General features: G+C 36.0%; 1 protein-coding gene across 3 annotated transcripts in view; it reads left to right on the forward strand.

Moving 5' to 3' along the window:
• Window positions 1-17,090, forward strand: part of LOC118277139 (lachesin-like) — an 89,947-nt gene extending 72,857 nt beyond the window's left edge. For all 3 annotated transcript variants that reach the window (XM_035595846.2, XM_050699033.1, XM_050699032.1), the window contains exons 7-9: window positions 3,478-3,597; window positions 14,407-14,577; window positions 14,921-17,090. In XM_035595846.2, the coding sequence (XP_035451739.2) occupies window positions 3,478-3,597; window positions 14,407-14,577; window positions 14,921-15,147 (518 nt within the window). In that variant the 3' untranslated portion in view covers window positions 15,148-17,090. The remainder of the gene's footprint in view (window positions 1-3,477; window positions 3,598-14,406; window positions 14,578-14,920) is intronic.
• Window positions 17,091-19,203: the final 2,113 nt, after the last annotated feature.

Here is a 19,203-nt window from a genome sequence, read left to right on the forward strand (position 1 = left end):
TCGCCTATAAAACTTTTTCGTGCAGTAAGCGGGTCACTGGACGCCCAACGCGTTGTCCACTACGTATTTGCATTCTGTTATTGGCAGTCCACTGTAAACATTCTGATTGGATGCTATATTTATACGGACGAACTAAAACTCTAGAACTGATTTAAATTTAATCACAGAATTAGATGAAATAATACTCAAAGTTAGTACGCACAGACGTAGCAAATAAAACATTCGTTTACCACAAACCTTAATACGATTCACGTTACGCTCTATAAAATAAATATACGTTTCAGATACTTGACATTTCATATCTCGTATCTATAAAATAAATAAAAGCCAACGTTGCTTGACGACAACCAAGAGAAATTCACTTCATAGGAAACGCAATTTCAAGCGAACAAACAAACTACTGCCGTCTGAAACCCTTCCACTCAGTTTAATTACTTCACAAAGAATGCGTCGCGTTCGCTCGATGAGGAGACAAAATTAACGCTCTCAAATATTTAATTTAAATTTCCTCCCCCGAAAACGAATGATAACAGCGGGTTGGGTGGACTTGTGGCCGCGAATGTACATAAAAACACTTTTTTAGAAGCAGAAGTGAAGCAATTCATTTGTAACGTAAGTGCTACGTAACGCGATGAGTTTCTTTTAGTTGATTCACTGGAACCGGAACGACGGTAAATTGAGTTTAGAGAAAAAGAAACAAGCTAAACGAAGTGAACAAATCGCGATCAATTTGCAAAGAGGATCCAGCAGTTAAGGATAATTAATTTTAGGATATATATTCTCTTGTAGTGTTTATTTCGAGCTCGTCCTGATTTATAAGTTTGTCTACGTCTGGCTCCGGTCCTGAATGCAACGTATTTGTAAGGATTGTTAGGTTAAAACTGCAGCTCAAGAAATTCCAAAGTCAACTAGAACAGGTAATAGCAACAAAACGCCAAGAAATCCGAAAACGGCGAAAGCGTGTGCGCCGCTCGGTTAATCAAACTGTCACTTGAAGAATTCCGCGCGGAATCCTTCCCGAGAAAACTCCCCTAACTTTTGATTGCTGCGAGAATTCCTATCTACTTATACAGTTAGGGATTGCTTAATCACGTTCTTTAAGTTATACCTTTGCGGACTCAGCATACACGTAATAATTCCGTTGCCTTAACTCTTGTAAAATACAACTGAATAAAACGCAATTGCAATTAGATTAACATCTCGGCTGTTCATTATTCCGCTTTATTTAATAAGCAAAAGGCTGCCCTCGTAGCCCCTTGGAGTTATTAATTAGAACAAAAATTCTGATCGTTCAGATTTTGTTCGCTAAATTGGCCACTCAAACTCGTAAAAGCCGTCCAAAGGAACTTAACGACGGTCAAAGAGAATAACCGCAAATAAGCTCCGATCTAAGGTCGTGGAAGAAAATTCCGTTTTCCTTAATTCACCCTAAATAGACTTTTGGGGATGCTGGTGCGATTGTTTACATTTTCGAAATAATCCGTTCGCTTTAAGAACAACTTGACGCTTTCGTACCGACATTTCAACCTCTCGGTATCTATTCGAATCAGGGTCTTTGTTAATTGCGAAACATCTTTTGATTCAAATAAAAGCATTATAAAAGTCTTTAGGTGGCTTACATTTTTGTTCTTGTAAATGAAAGAATACTTTTAAAATTGTAATAAATGTTGATATAGAAGACGTAAAATTACTGTTAGCATCTTAAAAATACAGAACACACCGCCATAAAGTAACTGTACGACGTCTGAAACTGTAGTTTAATTGCGTGCAAATATCTAGTCCGTTAAATAGCTAAAGCAAACAGAAGTAGTGCAGGCAGGCGGGATGATATTCAGTGTAAACACCTGACAGTCGCAGTGGAGTTTTACCAAAGTGGCGGAGCGAGGAGGGTAAATAGAGTGCGCGAGCGACGCCGGCGGATGCGACGACGCGACGGCGCGGTGACGTGGCGACAGCGACTCGTCGCGCACTGTCAATAACAAGTTGCCAACTAAGTCATAATTTTGAGGAAACTGCTTTCTTATAACTACACATCTTTGGTAGGTCTTTAATGACGTCTTTTGGATTGATATGAAACTAAAAAACTTGTGTAATGTAGTATTTATTCGTCGTAGCTGCGTCGCTGTTATGTAGCTACTACGGCGTAACTACAGCGTCGTAGGTGCTACGAAGAATATTGTCAGTACAAACTGGTAATTTTAATTTTAAAATAAGGATTTTACAGTAATATACATATCAATATCAATATAATTAATGAAAAATAACAGTGTCCAGTGAAAAAGCCTGAAACTCTAGATAAACAAAATAAACTCAGTATAAATAAATTTGATAGTCAAACATAACTCATTACTGAAACAGATTAGATCGTATCATATTTAACGTTCATATGTAAAAGTTTATTCGCAACTAATGCAGCTCACCCGGCGATATATTAACGTCATTTCATTTATTAACGCGAACGTTTCATTAACCAGGGCTAATAATATGACGTCACTGTGCAGTTGACTGACTAATATGAATGATTTTATATGCAACTGCAGTAAATTTTGAATCGCAATCAAAATGGCTTTTGAACCATTTGCCGTGAACTATGTTCTGGGTAGTGTATTGAATTGCGATTTCATACCTGTGAATTTATTACACAAGCTTTCATATCGGGATTTATATTTATTGTTTTTATTTTTTTTATTCGTGTCATACTTAAAACATTCGTCAACGATGCGCTTGCGATACCCTTATCATTTCATTAGTTGTTCATTTATTTTAAGGTCCCATAACAATATAACAACCAAAATATTGTTGTATTATTTAATGTATTTTTCTGTCTACCTCTTCGTCGAACAAATTCGAAATATCATGTTAAGTTAACTACCATTTCGTTATTTCAAATATTATTCCAACACATTCTCTTTATTAGTGCGAAAAGTTATAAATATAAAACAAAATGTTCCGAGACCGTGTAAGCACGCCGAATGTGCGGGGCGCATGCATGCCATGCCAAATGCAAAGGCTTTGAGCGCCTATTTATAAACGTAAGGCGAAAATAGAATGTACTCGAAATGCAACAAAAATGTGAATGAAACCACTCACTACGCAGCTCGCTTGCACTTTGAATATTTTGATATGAAACTAAAATAGCATAAGAGGAAGTTATTTCTTGTTTCGGTAGGAACAGAATTTGATATATGGGTGAAAAATGGAAGAGAACCATGCTTCGATACCAATAGGCCGGTTCGACAAGATACCACGGTCTCAGATGGCCGCCACCAGTAGAAACAACGCTTGTGTGTTTTCCTGAATGATGTTATGCCACTCTTCTCTCCAATCTCCAAATCCTCAAATAGTCGGCTACGCACTTGTAATTCCTCTGGTGTTTCTTACCATTTGATGATCCATCTGGTAGGTGTTTACCAACATACCTGAAGATTGATTGGGTACAGATGTATTAAAGATATCCTTGTTTCTTTTTGTCCACAGTCCATCCACTGGTGCAAGTACCAAATCAACTGGTGGGTGCTCCGACAGGCACTGACGTCACTCTTCAGTGCCACGTCGAGGCCTCACCCAAGGCCATCAACTATTGGACTAGAGAGAATGGTAAGTTAAAAATACCCATTAATAAATCTGAGTTGGTGATTGCAATTACACACTAGCTCCATTCGACCGACAATTTGAGTGTGAAAGGTTGGTTATAACAAAAATAGGACTAACGACTACGAAATTTGAAAAAAATATAATCATTTTCTGAATTTGAAACTGTTAGACCACTGGAAAAAAACTCTTGAGATTAGAAAGGATCTTGAACTAAGTAAAATAATAATTAGTAGCATTAAAACTATTAACATAACAAAACATGTTAAAATAAAAGCTTGGCTGATAAAGTAATATTATGTATAAAATACCACAAAACTTTAAATGTACGACTAATTAGTTGAGTCTGAGTGACCTTTGAAAATGATTAATTGAGTAAACCTAGTGCCTGGAGTCAGCCAAATGTTCAGTTTAACCTATGAAAGGTTGCAAAACTACGAACTAACTTAGATTTGTATAGTCGCCGAGTAAATTTGGCTAAGCGCTTGTTATGTGTGTTTCACTATTACGGAAAGGCTGTCAAAGGAATATTTATAACATAGGAGTAATAATGTCTCGTTGTTCTTGTGTTTGTATGTTTCAAATTCAGTAAAATTGAGCTATTAGTTTCAAGTAGCAATTTGAGTAGGGATAAACTATTGATACGCTCTTTTCTCATTAAGAATCTATAACTACAAAAAAATACGTTTTCAATTCCTAAAACAACTGCAGTTACACTATAAAAATGAATGGTAATTTTTCCCAAGAATAATACCCACCTACTTCTTAAGTTAAACATTGACTTGTTCATCAGTTTCTACTTAATGAATTAGAACAAAAATAACTGTTGATATACTGAAAAAGCAAAGTTTGAGCACTGAGCAGCTTAAATAAATCTCCTGGTGTTTAGTTTTATGGTGTCTAAAGTTGGACCTCTGAGAGGACTTAGTGCAAAGTGTGTGGACTACAAAGAAACGCTACTTTGCTTAACATGCCTCGAAACTTTGCACTGCATATTGATTGCTTGAAACGTTAGTGTTTGAATATAGTTCACTGAGTTCGGAACTTATTTTTGGAGCTGTTCCCTGAGAGATGTTGAGACGTAATTGGTAAAAAGTGTACAAAATGAAATCGGTATTAGCCTGACTGTCGTAAAATAGGCGTGTTTTTGGAAAATACTGTTAACAAACTTATATTTCTTCTTCTCCTTCTCTGTCGTTTCGCTCTTGGCAAAGCGGTCGTGGTCACGTTGAGACGGTTGTATTTGTATTGGAGGTGGATGCTGCTTTCCTCAAAATCTCCCGCTATCTCTCACTGTTTGTGGACTGTCTGGCGCAGTCAGACACAGGTTTTCCTGTAAATTTCACTTGATCAGTCCATCGCATAGGTGATATAAACAAACTTAATACACAGTATAATTTTGGCTAGGACTTAATAAAGACATTACCCGCCTTTAACATGTGAAATAAACAAGTCCACATAAACAAACCACTTCAAAATCAATTCACGCTCCACCAATACGAACCATGGCCCCGTGTATGAACATTAGCCTCACAAAAAAGTAGATCAAAAGATTTAATTGATATACGAGGTTTTTCCTATTTCACGGTTCCTTAATCAAAGTTCGAAATCAGTTAACCCAAGCTATAATTAGTATAATCTCTGATTGTGGTCTAAAGATGTTTACGGCTAGCGTAACTCATAAAGTATATTAAGTACTAAGCACGAACCTCGTGAACGGAATAAGCAACTAATTTCATTATTCATAAAGCACATTGAAAGCGTTAAAGCAGTCATTAAAACGACCGTTTTTCATGTTTCTACTATCCTCTTTGACAGGCTACGGGGGCTAGTGCTTGCTTACAAGTTATTGCCTTTTTATGAACGTATTTAAAGGGAAAAATTATGCGGCTATTTCATGTCCGTTTTTCATTTCACTAAGATTTATTTCTACTTTGATTACATGGCGCCTATACCACGGCTTATTAACGACCTCATAATTATAGCCGCGATGACAACATAAAATATTGCCCTACTACGAATTAATAAACGATGCCTGTTTATTATCTAAGAATTGAATAGTTCCGTTCTGATAAAGAAATTGTTTCAAATTAGTTTTCGACACAAAAATGAAGTCGTATTTTTCGTTTATTGGCTTACATTAAAAGCCAATTTCTATTATTTTAAATTAAACCTTCACTATAACTTTTATAAAGTAAGATTACTATTTCAAGAAATAAGTTCATTGGAGTCTATTTCAGTATTATTAAGTAAGTCGGTTAACATAAATAGCTGACGTCAAAAGGCGAACTAAATTGGCCCCAGTGAAATATAACCTGTGAAATACCTATATAAAAACACGTGCTAACTAATACAAATAAGGCTCTTAACCTAACAAAACATCAGAAAGGTCGGCAACTTCATTATTTCTCATTAAAATGACACCCGCAGGATAAAAGTTGCTTATTTAGTGTTTGGGTGACAGATGGACAAAAGCGCTCGAGAGAAGCGGAGGGAGATGTTCCACAGATAAGCTCAATATTTACTTTACGTTTGTTTTATGTATGTAGATGTACGAAATAAAGATGAAATGTGAGAGATTATATCGAGACTAACAAACTGACCCGACACCGCACACGCCCGTAAATCCAAATATTCATAAAACTGACAATGCAGCTGCCATTTGTATAATTTCGCTATGTTTATGTAATGGATGCAGAAAATTGACATTAGTTCAGAGAGACAGCAAAAAAATAAAAAAGTGTCAACCCTATTATTTTCAGTACAACTGTGTTTGAAGACAGGCCAACACAATTGGAATTCGACATGCCGAAATACGTTTTAGTCCAAGCGCTAGTTTTCAAGTGGATAATGCGTTGCAACAAACAGCCGGCACGGTCGGCGGACAACGGCCGGCCACTAAAGTCGAGTTAGAAATGGATTTACGGGTTGCGGGCCGTCCGGCGCCGTCCAGTGCCGTCCTCCGGCGCTCGCAGTCATCTGCTGGCCGCGACCGCACCGCATGCCGCGACATGTGTGAACGGTCCTCGACCAAAGCCCGATAAAACGAACAAAACTTTTTCGCAATGCGGTCTTTAAACTTATATTTTTTTTCGGTCTAATCGAACAGTTTATGCGGTCCAATGCGAGTGCAGTCAGAGTTTGTTGAAAGTTAGACGCATTGAAATTGAGATTTAAAACGATTTTTCCCGAAGAATATAAAACGAATTTTCTGGTGCGATGCGACGATGCTACGCTTTCTAGAACAAACTAAAGTGATGGGTATAGATAAAAATAGGAAGGAATCAGGTATCCTTTACTTTACATTGACTATTAATACCTTTTCAAAATAAATTGTAAATTAAAATAATAATTCATAAACGGACAACAAACCGTAACTCCAATACATTAAAAACAAGGAAAGACGAAGCTGAATCAGTACAGATTAATATTAATGAACATTGTCCATTAATAAACCTTACCAATAATCCGCAACGTCTTTATCAGAAATAAACAACACAATTTCTGCACGCTATAGGATTAGTACGAAATAATTGGTTATATCGTAGCAAGCCGACGCATAGTGCAGGCAGATTTAGATGCAGTTACAAAGGCAACCGAGCTCGCTATTACGCGGTCGAAGCGACCACCCGCGCAAAAAGCGGACCAAATTCTATTACCGCCCGATATGCAACAAAGACCGCTGGCCCGCCCGCTTCAAATTGCTTTAGGGCACAGTCACAATATTTACTCTCACGTACGTACCACATATTCGTACAAATCTAAATTCAATTTCAAATATTACTCCCCGACACTAAACCTGCCGGATTTATGCAGTTTTAGTTTTCTATTCCAACTAAACAAAACACGTGCTCAGTTAAAACTCACAATCCCAAAACATGGACTACCTAATTATTATTATCATGCAAAATAATTTTACAAAAGATCGCATTTAGGAGTCCGCTTTTGATCTCTCGCACTTTCTCCCTCACGCATTTGCACATTTAAATATTCATTATACCATATTAATATTCATTATTTTGACAGTATTCAATTTTTGTATGATCTGCAATACGGCATATTTTAATGCAAAGTGTAAACTTGGTTAGAATGCAAGTTAAAATGTGATGAATGTAGAGTCGTTATCACCTCGTGTAACTGCGGAACTTTTTGAGCAATTTAACAATCAAATTCTAAAGTGACGTATGGCACATATGTCTGGACCGTTAGCAACAAACAGAGGGGGTAGACGGCTCTTCTGCGGCCCATAAATTGCGGGGACTACAAATTAAATTAGGTAATACACGGCCGTGACGAGATGGGACAAGCGGCGTGCCGGCCGCACCGGACATGGAATGGGAGTGTCCGCCATTCGCAGCCAGGCCTTGCGACAACTTTTTGTTGTAATTTCAATCGGGTTTTATTTAAATAAAATTGCATACTTTACCGTCGTGATGTACGTGGTACAGGTTATTTTTTGGTACAGTTTTTAAGGGAACATTTTTTTTTATTTTAATTTATTTAACGTTGTTCCTTTTAATTGTACTTGAATTATAAACATCCATTATTTATTGCCATTAGAGCAACTCGTCGCAATAAGATTAGAACTTGCAAAAACAAGCGAAACAGCACTATCTTACAAAATTAACTATTAATCTTCATTCCAGTATCTCAACATCACGGAGCTCCATTCATTATCATTCGATACGCCTTCAATTCAATGCTGGCTGACAATTAATTAACAAAGTTGTCAACAATAAACAAAAGAGGGCGTGGCGGTGGCGGCCGGCCACCGTAGAGGTGTCAGTTGCATCAGGCTGGCCACAAATTTGTGGTCAGTCGGCTCGAGCACCAAAGCCACGTCTCTTGACAGATCTCGATGTCTTCAGCTTTGACCACAGTTGTTAATGAAGCCATTGTGATTGTTGCCATTCAGTGTACTCTAGTTATTGTTTCTATCCTTTATATTAATGATCGTTCAATAATAGTTATGGTATTGAATAATTTATCTTTGGAACGGATAACTTAATTAACTTTTTGAAATGGTGATCTAAAATAATAAATCACGAAATGAAAGTTTGTTTGGATGTTTGTCTGTCAATTACGCTATAACTACTGAGGATTTTGATGAAAATTGATAAACCGGCAGGGTATAAGCTGACTTAGGTGATAGGATACTTTTTATCCCACGGAAACGCGGGCGAAGCCGCTGACAGAAGCTGGTAAAGAGTATAATTAAACATTTTCAAGTTCTATATAAAATATAGGGTTTAGTCGAAGGCATAGGTACTCTAAAGTCCAATAGTTTCAATTCACAACAGAAATTGTCCACTGCAATATTCATTCGGTTTAATACTCCGTGTATCATCAAAGATTTATCCCCGATCTTAGCAGTTAAACTATGTTCCGCGCAGTAATAACATGTGATGTTTTGCTACCATTTGCTTAGCTTGAAGCAATATAACAGTAGTAATGTGTGGAGTTTCTACAAATATATGTATAGTAGACACTGCCTGAGGAATAGCACGCTAGTTTTCAAGCTCCAATTTCAGTTCACTATTACATTTTGGACAATGACGGACATTCAACGTTGGTTTTGTTACAACTGGTGAATTCATTTAAGTCTTGTCTATAAAAGCATGCTCTTTGAATAAACCTAACTATAAAGTTACTTACAATTCTAAATCTTGGATTAGTTGAAAATTAAATGTTTTTGATATTATACAGTATTGAGATCACTCATATGATTTAAATGAAAGTACAAGTAGTAGGTACTCGAAAACAGAACTAAATTAACAAATTGAAATTTTCAAACAAAATAAATAATGAAATTAATCAAGTATTAAATTCTGTGGGATCAGCTTCATGTTTCTTGACCACAGAAGAGCTGTAATGTTGTGCGGGAATCGAACCCGCTACCGGTTGCGCCAACATAACAGTCGCTTAATAATACAGCACTAATAAACGAGCTCTATTATAAAATTTAATTAAAACAACTAAAACACTTCCTCAATGTCAGAACACACCACAAAAACTGCATAACAGAAACTAGACAGCAACTGCATTGGCGTATAAATAAAGTTTATTTCGGTCCAATCTAATGCAATGAACTCGGTAATAAATTAATGCCATTTCATGATTAGAGCGACACCTTCACCCTTCACTAGGGAATAATATATAATCATGAAGTATACCTCGTGTATATTCTTTGGTGTTGTTTTTTCCAACTTGCTGTAGGGGATGAAATCCCTGGAGGAATCAAAGGGTATACAAATGAACTGCTGTTCCACTGTAATCAATAGACGTGCGGCTTAAGGTTGGAATTAAAAACATTAGCACGTGAGACTGTCTTGGCTGGCTAAAGAAGCGAGTATTAAACTAAATAATACTAGAGTTCAATAGACAAGATGAGCAAAAATATTAATGGGTTTTTTTTTAGTACCAAACTTTTTCATTACGGCGGAGTATGAAAATTAAAAATCTATTTAGTCTGTCAATTAGGTAATAAGAAAATATTAGACATTTATTTTTAATTTTGTCATCAAAGATAACAATGCTTACAAAAATCGAATCAAAGTTTAAGAGTAGGAGCAAATACGTAATTTCTACGTATAAAATGTACCTAGTAGTGACATCACACGATGTTTCTTCGAAAGCATTTGTTATCGTGTTGTATCGTATTTGTTATCGTTAAAATATTTCAAAAGACGCATTAAATAAAAAATTAGTCATCTGCCCTATCGTATGAAACAGTTAATCTCTCCAAAACTCCTTCTCATGTAGGGTAGTCATTGAACCATGGAGCAAGTCTATTATTATAATGAAGTTATAAACTTCCCAGTCAATTGAAATGAGATCAAGTGTCGACTAGGTTTAGTGGAACAGACCGAGTCTTATAGCGTGATTAACGACCGCATCAAGTCGGCAACGGTGGAATGGCGACATTATATTACTTGCTAGCTTCTGCCAGCGTCTTCGCCTGCATTTACGTGGGATAAAAAGTAACCTATGTGTTATTCTGGACCATATTGTACCACTGTTCCTTTCATTTCCATCTCTTTAGCCGTTTTGACGTAACTGAGTAACAAACATACACACAGTGAAATGTAATTGCCTTTGCCTTAATAGAGTAAGAGTCTATGATTTGCTTTCTTTACAAGAGAGCGCTTTGCCATTATATTCACGCTAAGCAAGCGATTTGGAGATCGGAGATTAAAAAGATCAAGTTTATCAGAGAATGCTGCTATCTGGTATCTGTCAAATGCGTAGTCTCGTAGTCGGTTCTAAAGATACCCGCAGAAAGAGTAGAGTGATGACAAATATATTCTACTCTGTCAAACTTTAAGTTCATAGTACTGTACCCTTAGTACGAGTTGACTTTACGTTGCGTTACGTTACGTTCATTACGTTCGGCGCTCTGATTGGCCGGCGTGATTGAACAAATCAATCCGAGAGCCGAACGCGCTCTCGTTTCGTTTTCGTTCAATATAAAGTAAAGTCGTACTAAGGTTACTGGCTCTTCTGGTGTTATGGCGTGATTAACGATCACATCAAGTCAGCGACGTCGAACTGGCGGCATTTCATTACTTGTTTAGTTGCCGTTAACTGCAAGCTCAATGAGAGACGATTTTCTCATAGCAATTAATGTAGTCAACTAAATGCACTTTTCGGAGAACTCTTTTCATGTTATTGCGTCTTGGTTTCGTGTTTGAAGGTGTTACTAAGACGGAGTTAAGAAAAATATGTGTTTATCGGTGTAGCCCATATGCTTGTTGAACTGTTTTATAAATACCATCAATTATCAGTCACATAACAAATCTAATAATGGAGGACGCGCTAATTGTAACTAGCACTATCCGATCCGGAAATCACATCGATTTCAAACTTATAATTAGAAATTATACGCCCAGGTTTCCTCACGATGTTTTCCTTCACCGTTTGTTAGTGGAAAGGACATATGACTTGGAAAAATTCACATTGGTACTTGCTATTTGGTAGGTATCGTACCCACACCCTCATGCATGAGAAACGGGCGTCTTAAACCTCCAGGCCACCATTATTTCCCTACATAATATTTAATTAGTCACTTTTGTTTAATTTCTTCAGTATAACAAATGCTTGTCTTTAGTTAACGCTGTAAGGAGAGCGCGAAACTAATAGTAGTTAGTGTCGCAGCTAAGTTAATACAGCTTAACACCGCCCGACTGTCAACAGGGGCGGAGACGGGACGCAAACCTAGTTTACATTTACAATGTATTCAATTATGATGATAGATAGTGGAGTTGGAGAAAGAAAGAATGCTGGTTAGAACAAATAAATAAATCCAAATGTTTATTATGACTGTATTTTTTTAGTGTAATCCATAAAGTATAATATGTAGTACCTAATACCTAAATTAGTGGACTATTTAGTAACTTATAAGAAATTACTACACCCTAACAGGGTCATGTACTGTAGTAGTAGTATATAATACCTCTATGTTTGTACATTATGCAGTAAATAAATAATGGCATGGCAAACTTGTATAGTTTAAAGTATGTTACAACTTTTTTTAGCCTCAAAATATTTAGAACAATAGACACAGGCTTAAGTAAAAACTATAAAAGTTATCAAAATCATCATTATTCTAAACGAAACACACACACTGACAAATATAAAAAACAATAGTAAACAAATTAACACCTTAGTATCTAAATCACAAAAACTAAAATAAAAAACAAAAACATACAAGCACGATTCTATAATTAAAATGCCTATAACCTAAATATCAATTTTACAACGAAAGCCATGGTCACTGGCTGCTAATAAAAAAATAAAAAAAACCCGCCCACAAAATAAAGCGAAGCAAGAAGAATGCAAGCAATTTTTAATGTAAAACGAACGAGGCATCGCGGCCCGCGCCACGGTAATAATGTAGCTTACGACAAATATTCAACGGGATCGCTGTACACTCTATAAACAGTATCTGCTCACATATTTTCCATGTTTCCTCGCGATAAACGAGCTTTATTATCTGTTTTCTAGTGGATATAAAAAGATTTTGAATCTGGGAATCTAGTGCCTTACTTTTTTATGGTATAAGGCGGTGAACGGATCACCTGATGGTAAGCATTCGCCCATGGACACCCGAAACACCAAAGGCGTTACAAGTGCGTTGCCGGCATTTTGGGGGTTAGGAATTTGAGGGTTATTGGGGAATCGAGGATTGGGAAGATAGGGAAGGGGGGTAAATGGGCTTCCAGTAACCTCACACACAACGAAACACATCGGTGGTATCACACCAGTCGAGCCGGCCCATTCGTGCCGAAGCATGGCTCTCTCATACTTGAATTTTATTATTTGGGACAAATATAGATTAAAAGCAGCCAAGTAACATGTTTTTTTAACATCGTAGCAATTTTGTAAGATCTTTATTTGCTTCTGGGGCATAAAAAGTAGCCTATGTGTTATTCCAGACCTATCCTTATTCATTATTTATAATATTAGTACGATTCATAAAACATGTATTAAAATACTTTCCAAGTCAATTTTGTTCATGTAAATGAAAATTGTATTTGACTATAGAAATGTTCAAATATTTTTAAAATTCAGCAATAAATGCATTACGAATACAATGAAGTACAAACAGTTCAGAGTATAGGCAGCTGGACCAAAAACACGAGCGCGCATCGTATCTATTATTCAATACGTTGACTGTGTTTAGATTCGCACTCCGATTGTTTACGTCAGGTTCACAAAATCCTATAGAACAACTATATTCTTTATTCAATACTTTTTCCATACCACAGAAAATGCCCTAGGTCGAAACGCACATTTAATATTCTAAAGTAAACCCTGAGGAATATCCATGCTTCCTTGTTCGCTTAAAATAACGATTTAATCACTTTGCAAAGGGTTTAGAAATATTATCGCTTTAATCATTTGAGATTCGTCACTGATGACTCAGCTAATAAAATGCCATATTTATTAATTAATACCATTTTTCAAAATAAAATGGCAGCTGAAATAATTTCCAATACAAAATGATAATGCTTACAAAAACATACCAGTCTGTTCCGTTCACAAATCGCGAACTACGATAACAACATAGCGATTTCGATTCATATCTCGCTGAATAGAGAATTCACCCGTAATACACTACAAATGAATAGCCAATGTTCATAACAAGGGCCAACATTTTGATTGGCAAACAACAATATGTCCCTCAAACCATGATTCGGTCGCGACATACCACTATTAATGTATTAACAATCGCGAAGCGGCAGTTTATCCTTGTAATTACTATTGTTTTGTGGAGCACATTAAGCTTTCCGACTGACAAATTGAACACGAACGAATAATGTTAACACTTGCCCCAAAATCAACATTTGCTTGTTGACGTTGCAACATGGGATGGGATGAAATTGAATATTATTTTAACCGAATACTGTACTGTTAGCACATACTGCAAAGTAGATACATTATGTGAGCATATAGTGTATTGTTCCGCACACGACATGCCGAAACAATATTTCAATTCGATATCGGGCGGACAATGGTCGGAAGTGGCCGAATATAAATGGACGGAAAGGCTTGTGCCTATCGAATAAAGGGTCGATGGAACAAATGACTGTATCAACTAGCCAAAGACTTTGGCACTATGTAAACACAATTAGTAGCTAATTGTGCTACAGGATGCTTCTATAAGTAATTTACTGTCGTGGGACATTTTCAATTAATTTTAAATGGTTCATTAGTTTCTTTTTATATTAGGTATGTTTGATGTCCTGATGGTGAAGGCTTATTATTAAGAATAAGTTTTATTAATCAAAAGACTAATTTCAATTCCTATTCCAGGTGAAATGATAATATCAAATGACAAATACCAGATGACTGAGATCAACAGCTCTGCATACAGCGTGCAGATGCGTCTCGTTATCAGGAACATCCAGAGGAGTGACCTCGGAGGATACAAGTGCATATCTAAGAACTCTATAGGCGACGCCGAGGGCAACATTAGGTTATATGGTAAGTCTTCCACAAAGGCACCATGCTGTCTTTGTATTGTCAATGGAACTTTGTACAGCAAGAAGCGATCGCAAACTATACAGTATGGTCTAACGTCTCGTGTTCCAGAATCATGTTTCAAAGATAGTTGGACTATTGTGTATAGAATATTATTCTACAGTCCAGTTTAACTGTCAGTTATGTTTACTTTTGGTGCAATGTTTTAACCATTGTGCAATATTGTATCATAACGAACGGTCCAATTTGTAATTTAATTTCGCATTATGCAATTTAATTAAGTTAACACAATATCTAAGATGATTTTCGAACTGATTATAATTTCCTGTTATCCGTTTTTATACAGAAATGGAGTTACCAAATCGCAAATCGCGAGACGACGACGACCGCGACTACTCCATCGAAGAGACGAACGATGTCCGTTCCAGTCTCCAGGGTCCGCTTCGGGAAGGTGGACCAAGAGATGAAGATGCCAGCTTCTTAGGCGGAGGCGGGCCGGTCACCGCTGCCGCGCCTGCCCTCACCGTGAGCGCTCCCTTTTTAATAACGACCTTAGTCCTCGCCACATGCTAAACTTTTACTTAAAGCCATGTGCAAAGTTAAGACTCTGGCAAAGTTACTCATTGTATTTTTATAACAGTCTCGACTTACGTACATACGTAGAGCAAAGGTGCATAAAATAATACTAATTTACCTTTTTTTGAGAAGTAATTATCCATAATCTTGTACAATTTAGACATACAAATTCATTCCAAAGTTAGTGTTAGTTCTTAGCGTCATTTCATTTTAAACTCAAAGAATTATCGATAATTTCAAAGACTCTGAAATTGTATACGAACTTATAATACCGCCCAGAATTCGTACTTTATTGAGATTTAGACTAATCCACAACGTATCATCAATTTGCTATCTCGTGTAACATTAATCAGTGTAATTTGTCACGTTTTCGTATGTAACATACTAAATTGAACTAATTCTTTCGTGTGGGCTTGTCTTAAAATTGTGCATGGCTCAGCAGTGTTCGGCAATTAGGAGTGTGTCTTACTAATTGGACGTAAGACTGTATATCATTTAGATTAAAGACTATAGTACTAAGTACGGTACTTAACGTGGTACTAAATGCGAAGTGTAGTGCTAATAATGGCACTTTTTATAGCAAATGGTGAATGAACTATAAGTGTAATACATACATAGTCACTAGCATATTTCATCAGATGTCAGCTTGTAACAGTGTAAATGCTTTATGTATATGTTATACGATACATATAAAAATATTTATTTTTGAATCGCAGATAGTTCCTTGAATATTGCGGATTGATTACACGTCTCAATAGTATAGAAAAATTACGTTTAAAACAATATTACGTACATCAGTGAATTGTCATTAAAACTCTTGCATGAGTCCTGTTTTTACTTTAAAAGTTATACATATGTTTCTTTTAAGTATCTAGTGTTTATATGAATTATTTACTTTAAAATGAATATGTCACCAGAGTTTTGAGAAAATATGTGTAACAGTAAAGACAACTTAAAATAATCTATATAGTAATATATAAAGCTGATGAGTTTGTTTGTTTGAACACGTCACTCTCTGGAACTACTGATCCGATTTGAATTATTATTTTTGTGTTGGATGGTGCATTTGTCAAGGAAGGCTATAGGCAATAAAACACCACACTACGACTAATATGAGCCGAGAAGAGCGGGTGAAACCGCGCCTAAGTCGCTAGTTAACTATATAGCGAAATTCGGTATTTTGTTACTAAAAATACTGGGGTAATCTACTAACAGAATTAACTGCCACGCACAGAGTTATTTAATGATTACTTAACAAAGTCCTTAGCAATAGTTTCGGTACAAAATCCTTACTAAGGAATAGTTTAACTAATCATTAAATGACTCTGAGTACGGCAGTAGTAAGACATTAATTAAAAACTGTCTGTCTAATAGCTACAACCCACAACATGTTCTATTATCGCCTTCTGTTATATTTTACCTATTGTACAATACTTTCCATTAAAATACGAATTTCATTTGCGTTGCGTGTGAGCATGTAACTAATCAGTGTCATAATAATTGTATATCTATATAATCATAAACTGTTAATGTATATGTACATAATATAACGTAGCTACGCGGTTATAATCGTTAGTATATTGTTTGCTCATATATTATTTGTTATTATTATATAATATAGATGTACGTATTATGAAAGAAATGTATGTAAATCAGAAACGCTATGAAGTATAGGAGAAAATTTTGTAAATTGTTAAACGTTTTTAATATTGTTGAATTTATGAGATGAAGAATAAAATTAATTTGTAAACTGTATCTAAGGTAATGAATGGAAGTTTCGTAGTCATGTTTTACGCGGATGTCTTGTGTTTTACGTTTTATTTTTGTGTTTAAAACTGGTTAAGAATTGTGTATCTATACAGCCAGTGTTTATTTACTTATTGGCCTTATGTAAATGTATGATATTGCCTGCGAAACAAATATAAACGAAGTAAAACTTTTGATGTTGTTTCTTTGTGTTTAAAAGGTTAATGAGACACACACATATGGTAAGGTCAATGTCCTTTTTCCTCAATTTAACAATAATAACACAATATCAACACGACTCGCCATTTTGTAAAGTTAACACGATGGTGTTATTTGTACGGTCCCAATTGGGGCTCAGGGTAATCCATTGTCCATATTGTTCGACTCAAACACGAGAGTAACTTGGAGTAAACATCCAGAATCTGTGTTGGTAACGAAACTAAATTCTCAGTACTAAAACATGCTCCATACATCAAAATGTAAACGGCTGACGTAATCAAAGGTAGCTAAGCAGTAATTACACTCTATACTCGTATATAACAAGAACAGTTCCGAATTTCTTAGAACATTCGTACTAAGACCATCCCTAAAGCTTAATATTAACACTTAGTCAAAATGTACAGCGAAGGTCTGACAATATCACGTATGTCGACCCTCTTAATAGGTACCTTTGGGCGAAGGCTCTGTAAGTGGGATGTAGATAGGGTGTAACCACTTGCATTAGCGAAATTACCTGAGGCTTTGTTATTTTCATTGCGACAACCCTAGGCACCTTATATGTTGGTGTAATGGAAACCTATATACTAGGAGTTGTCTTGGGTTGTATGTGTATGGTAGGTGTGGTGAGTTTTTCTGAGGGTCGGTTTCCGCCTTGTGTACAATTCTAGAGATAAAATTGCATGAATATTTCTCTAGTTCGAACAGAACATAGTTTTAATTAGTACCTGACGTACAAGTTACAACAAATTAATGCTTAGTATTTTTATCAAGAATTACACAAAATCAACACTATTGTTATTCACTACGCAGAATATCAGACAGCATGCCGTTGGGAAACATAAAAAAAACAAATTAAAAATAGTACGTTCTCTTATTTAGCCATCGATGTGGTAGCCCAACAATCGAAATCGACTAAAATAAAGATGCCTATTTTTATACAAGTCAAAAAAGAAATAAATAATAATATATCCGTAACATCCATCTCATAAGTCCATTATTTAAAGAGCACATCACCACATAAAAGTCACCGACGTATTTTATTAATGGCTCACCCTCACTGAGGTTTCCTTTGAAGTCTTTGTCCAGTCGAAACCAGGGCTTAGACACACGGGGTGATATTCAGTGATCCTTGTTCCTCCTAACACAATATTGGTACCGTACATTTCGGAAACTCCCTAGTGTATCACGATTTGAATGTCGCAGTTTGCATCTTAAGTGCTAGGGACGTGTGCGCACTGTAATGGATGGGGAACACTTTTTGTAAAGTGAACCTTACCCCCTTGGGATAACGTAGTTTTACGCGTGTAAATAATGCGTGAGCTACAAAAGGGTATTGTTAGGTCGATTGTATTCCCTTGAAAGATTATTTCCGTGATTTTCTTGGTGGAAGAGATTTAAATGACTTGCGGTTTCGATAGTCGATGGACGCAATTATTTCAAAGATTTTTCAAGTTATTCAGCTTGTTAATAAATTGAAAGTATGGTTTATCTTTAAATTGATAAAAAATTCGTTTAAGTTTTATAAATAAGTGGTGTTATGTTATTAATCCTAACAGAGCAACGCACCACTAATTACCACGAAATTTCTCCTTTTACCGTTTACTTAATACTTTGAGGCATAGTATTAGAAAGACATAATAAATTACTTATGAATTTTGAAAGAAACTTTCAAACAGCTCAGACATAATATAATTACCCCATAAATTTCACAAAACATCAATACCAAACATTGTACATCACAAAGTTAAAATTGAAGCTACCTCAGCTACAAGGTTTTTGAGAAAAAACGATCCTCTTTGTTTCAACTCGGTAGACTCTACTATTGCGAAAACTTGCCTAGTTTCGCATTCAATGGAATATATAGGTTACTGAGGGGACTTTCACTGCATACGAAATGTTAATGTGCTAGTTTCGACATTAAATCGTGTTGTAAACTTCTTCTATTTACATAAAGATATAGTTGGTAAGTACTTTTTTATTGTTTTTAGAACAAACGTGGTTGCAGATGGAAATGTGACTATAGGGATACTACGTATACAATTGTAGATAAATAGGACCATATCAGTAGATATGCTTTTCGTAAAACGT

This window comes from Spodoptera frugiperda, chromosome 15 (genome assembly GCF_023101765.2).
Source record: "Spodoptera frugiperda isolate SF20-4 chromosome 15, AGI-APGP_CSIRO_Sfru_2.0, whole genome shotgun sequence".
In the NCBI taxonomy this organism is placed as follows: domain Eukaryota; kingdom Metazoa; phylum Arthropoda; class Insecta; order Lepidoptera; family Noctuidae; genus Spodoptera; species Spodoptera frugiperda.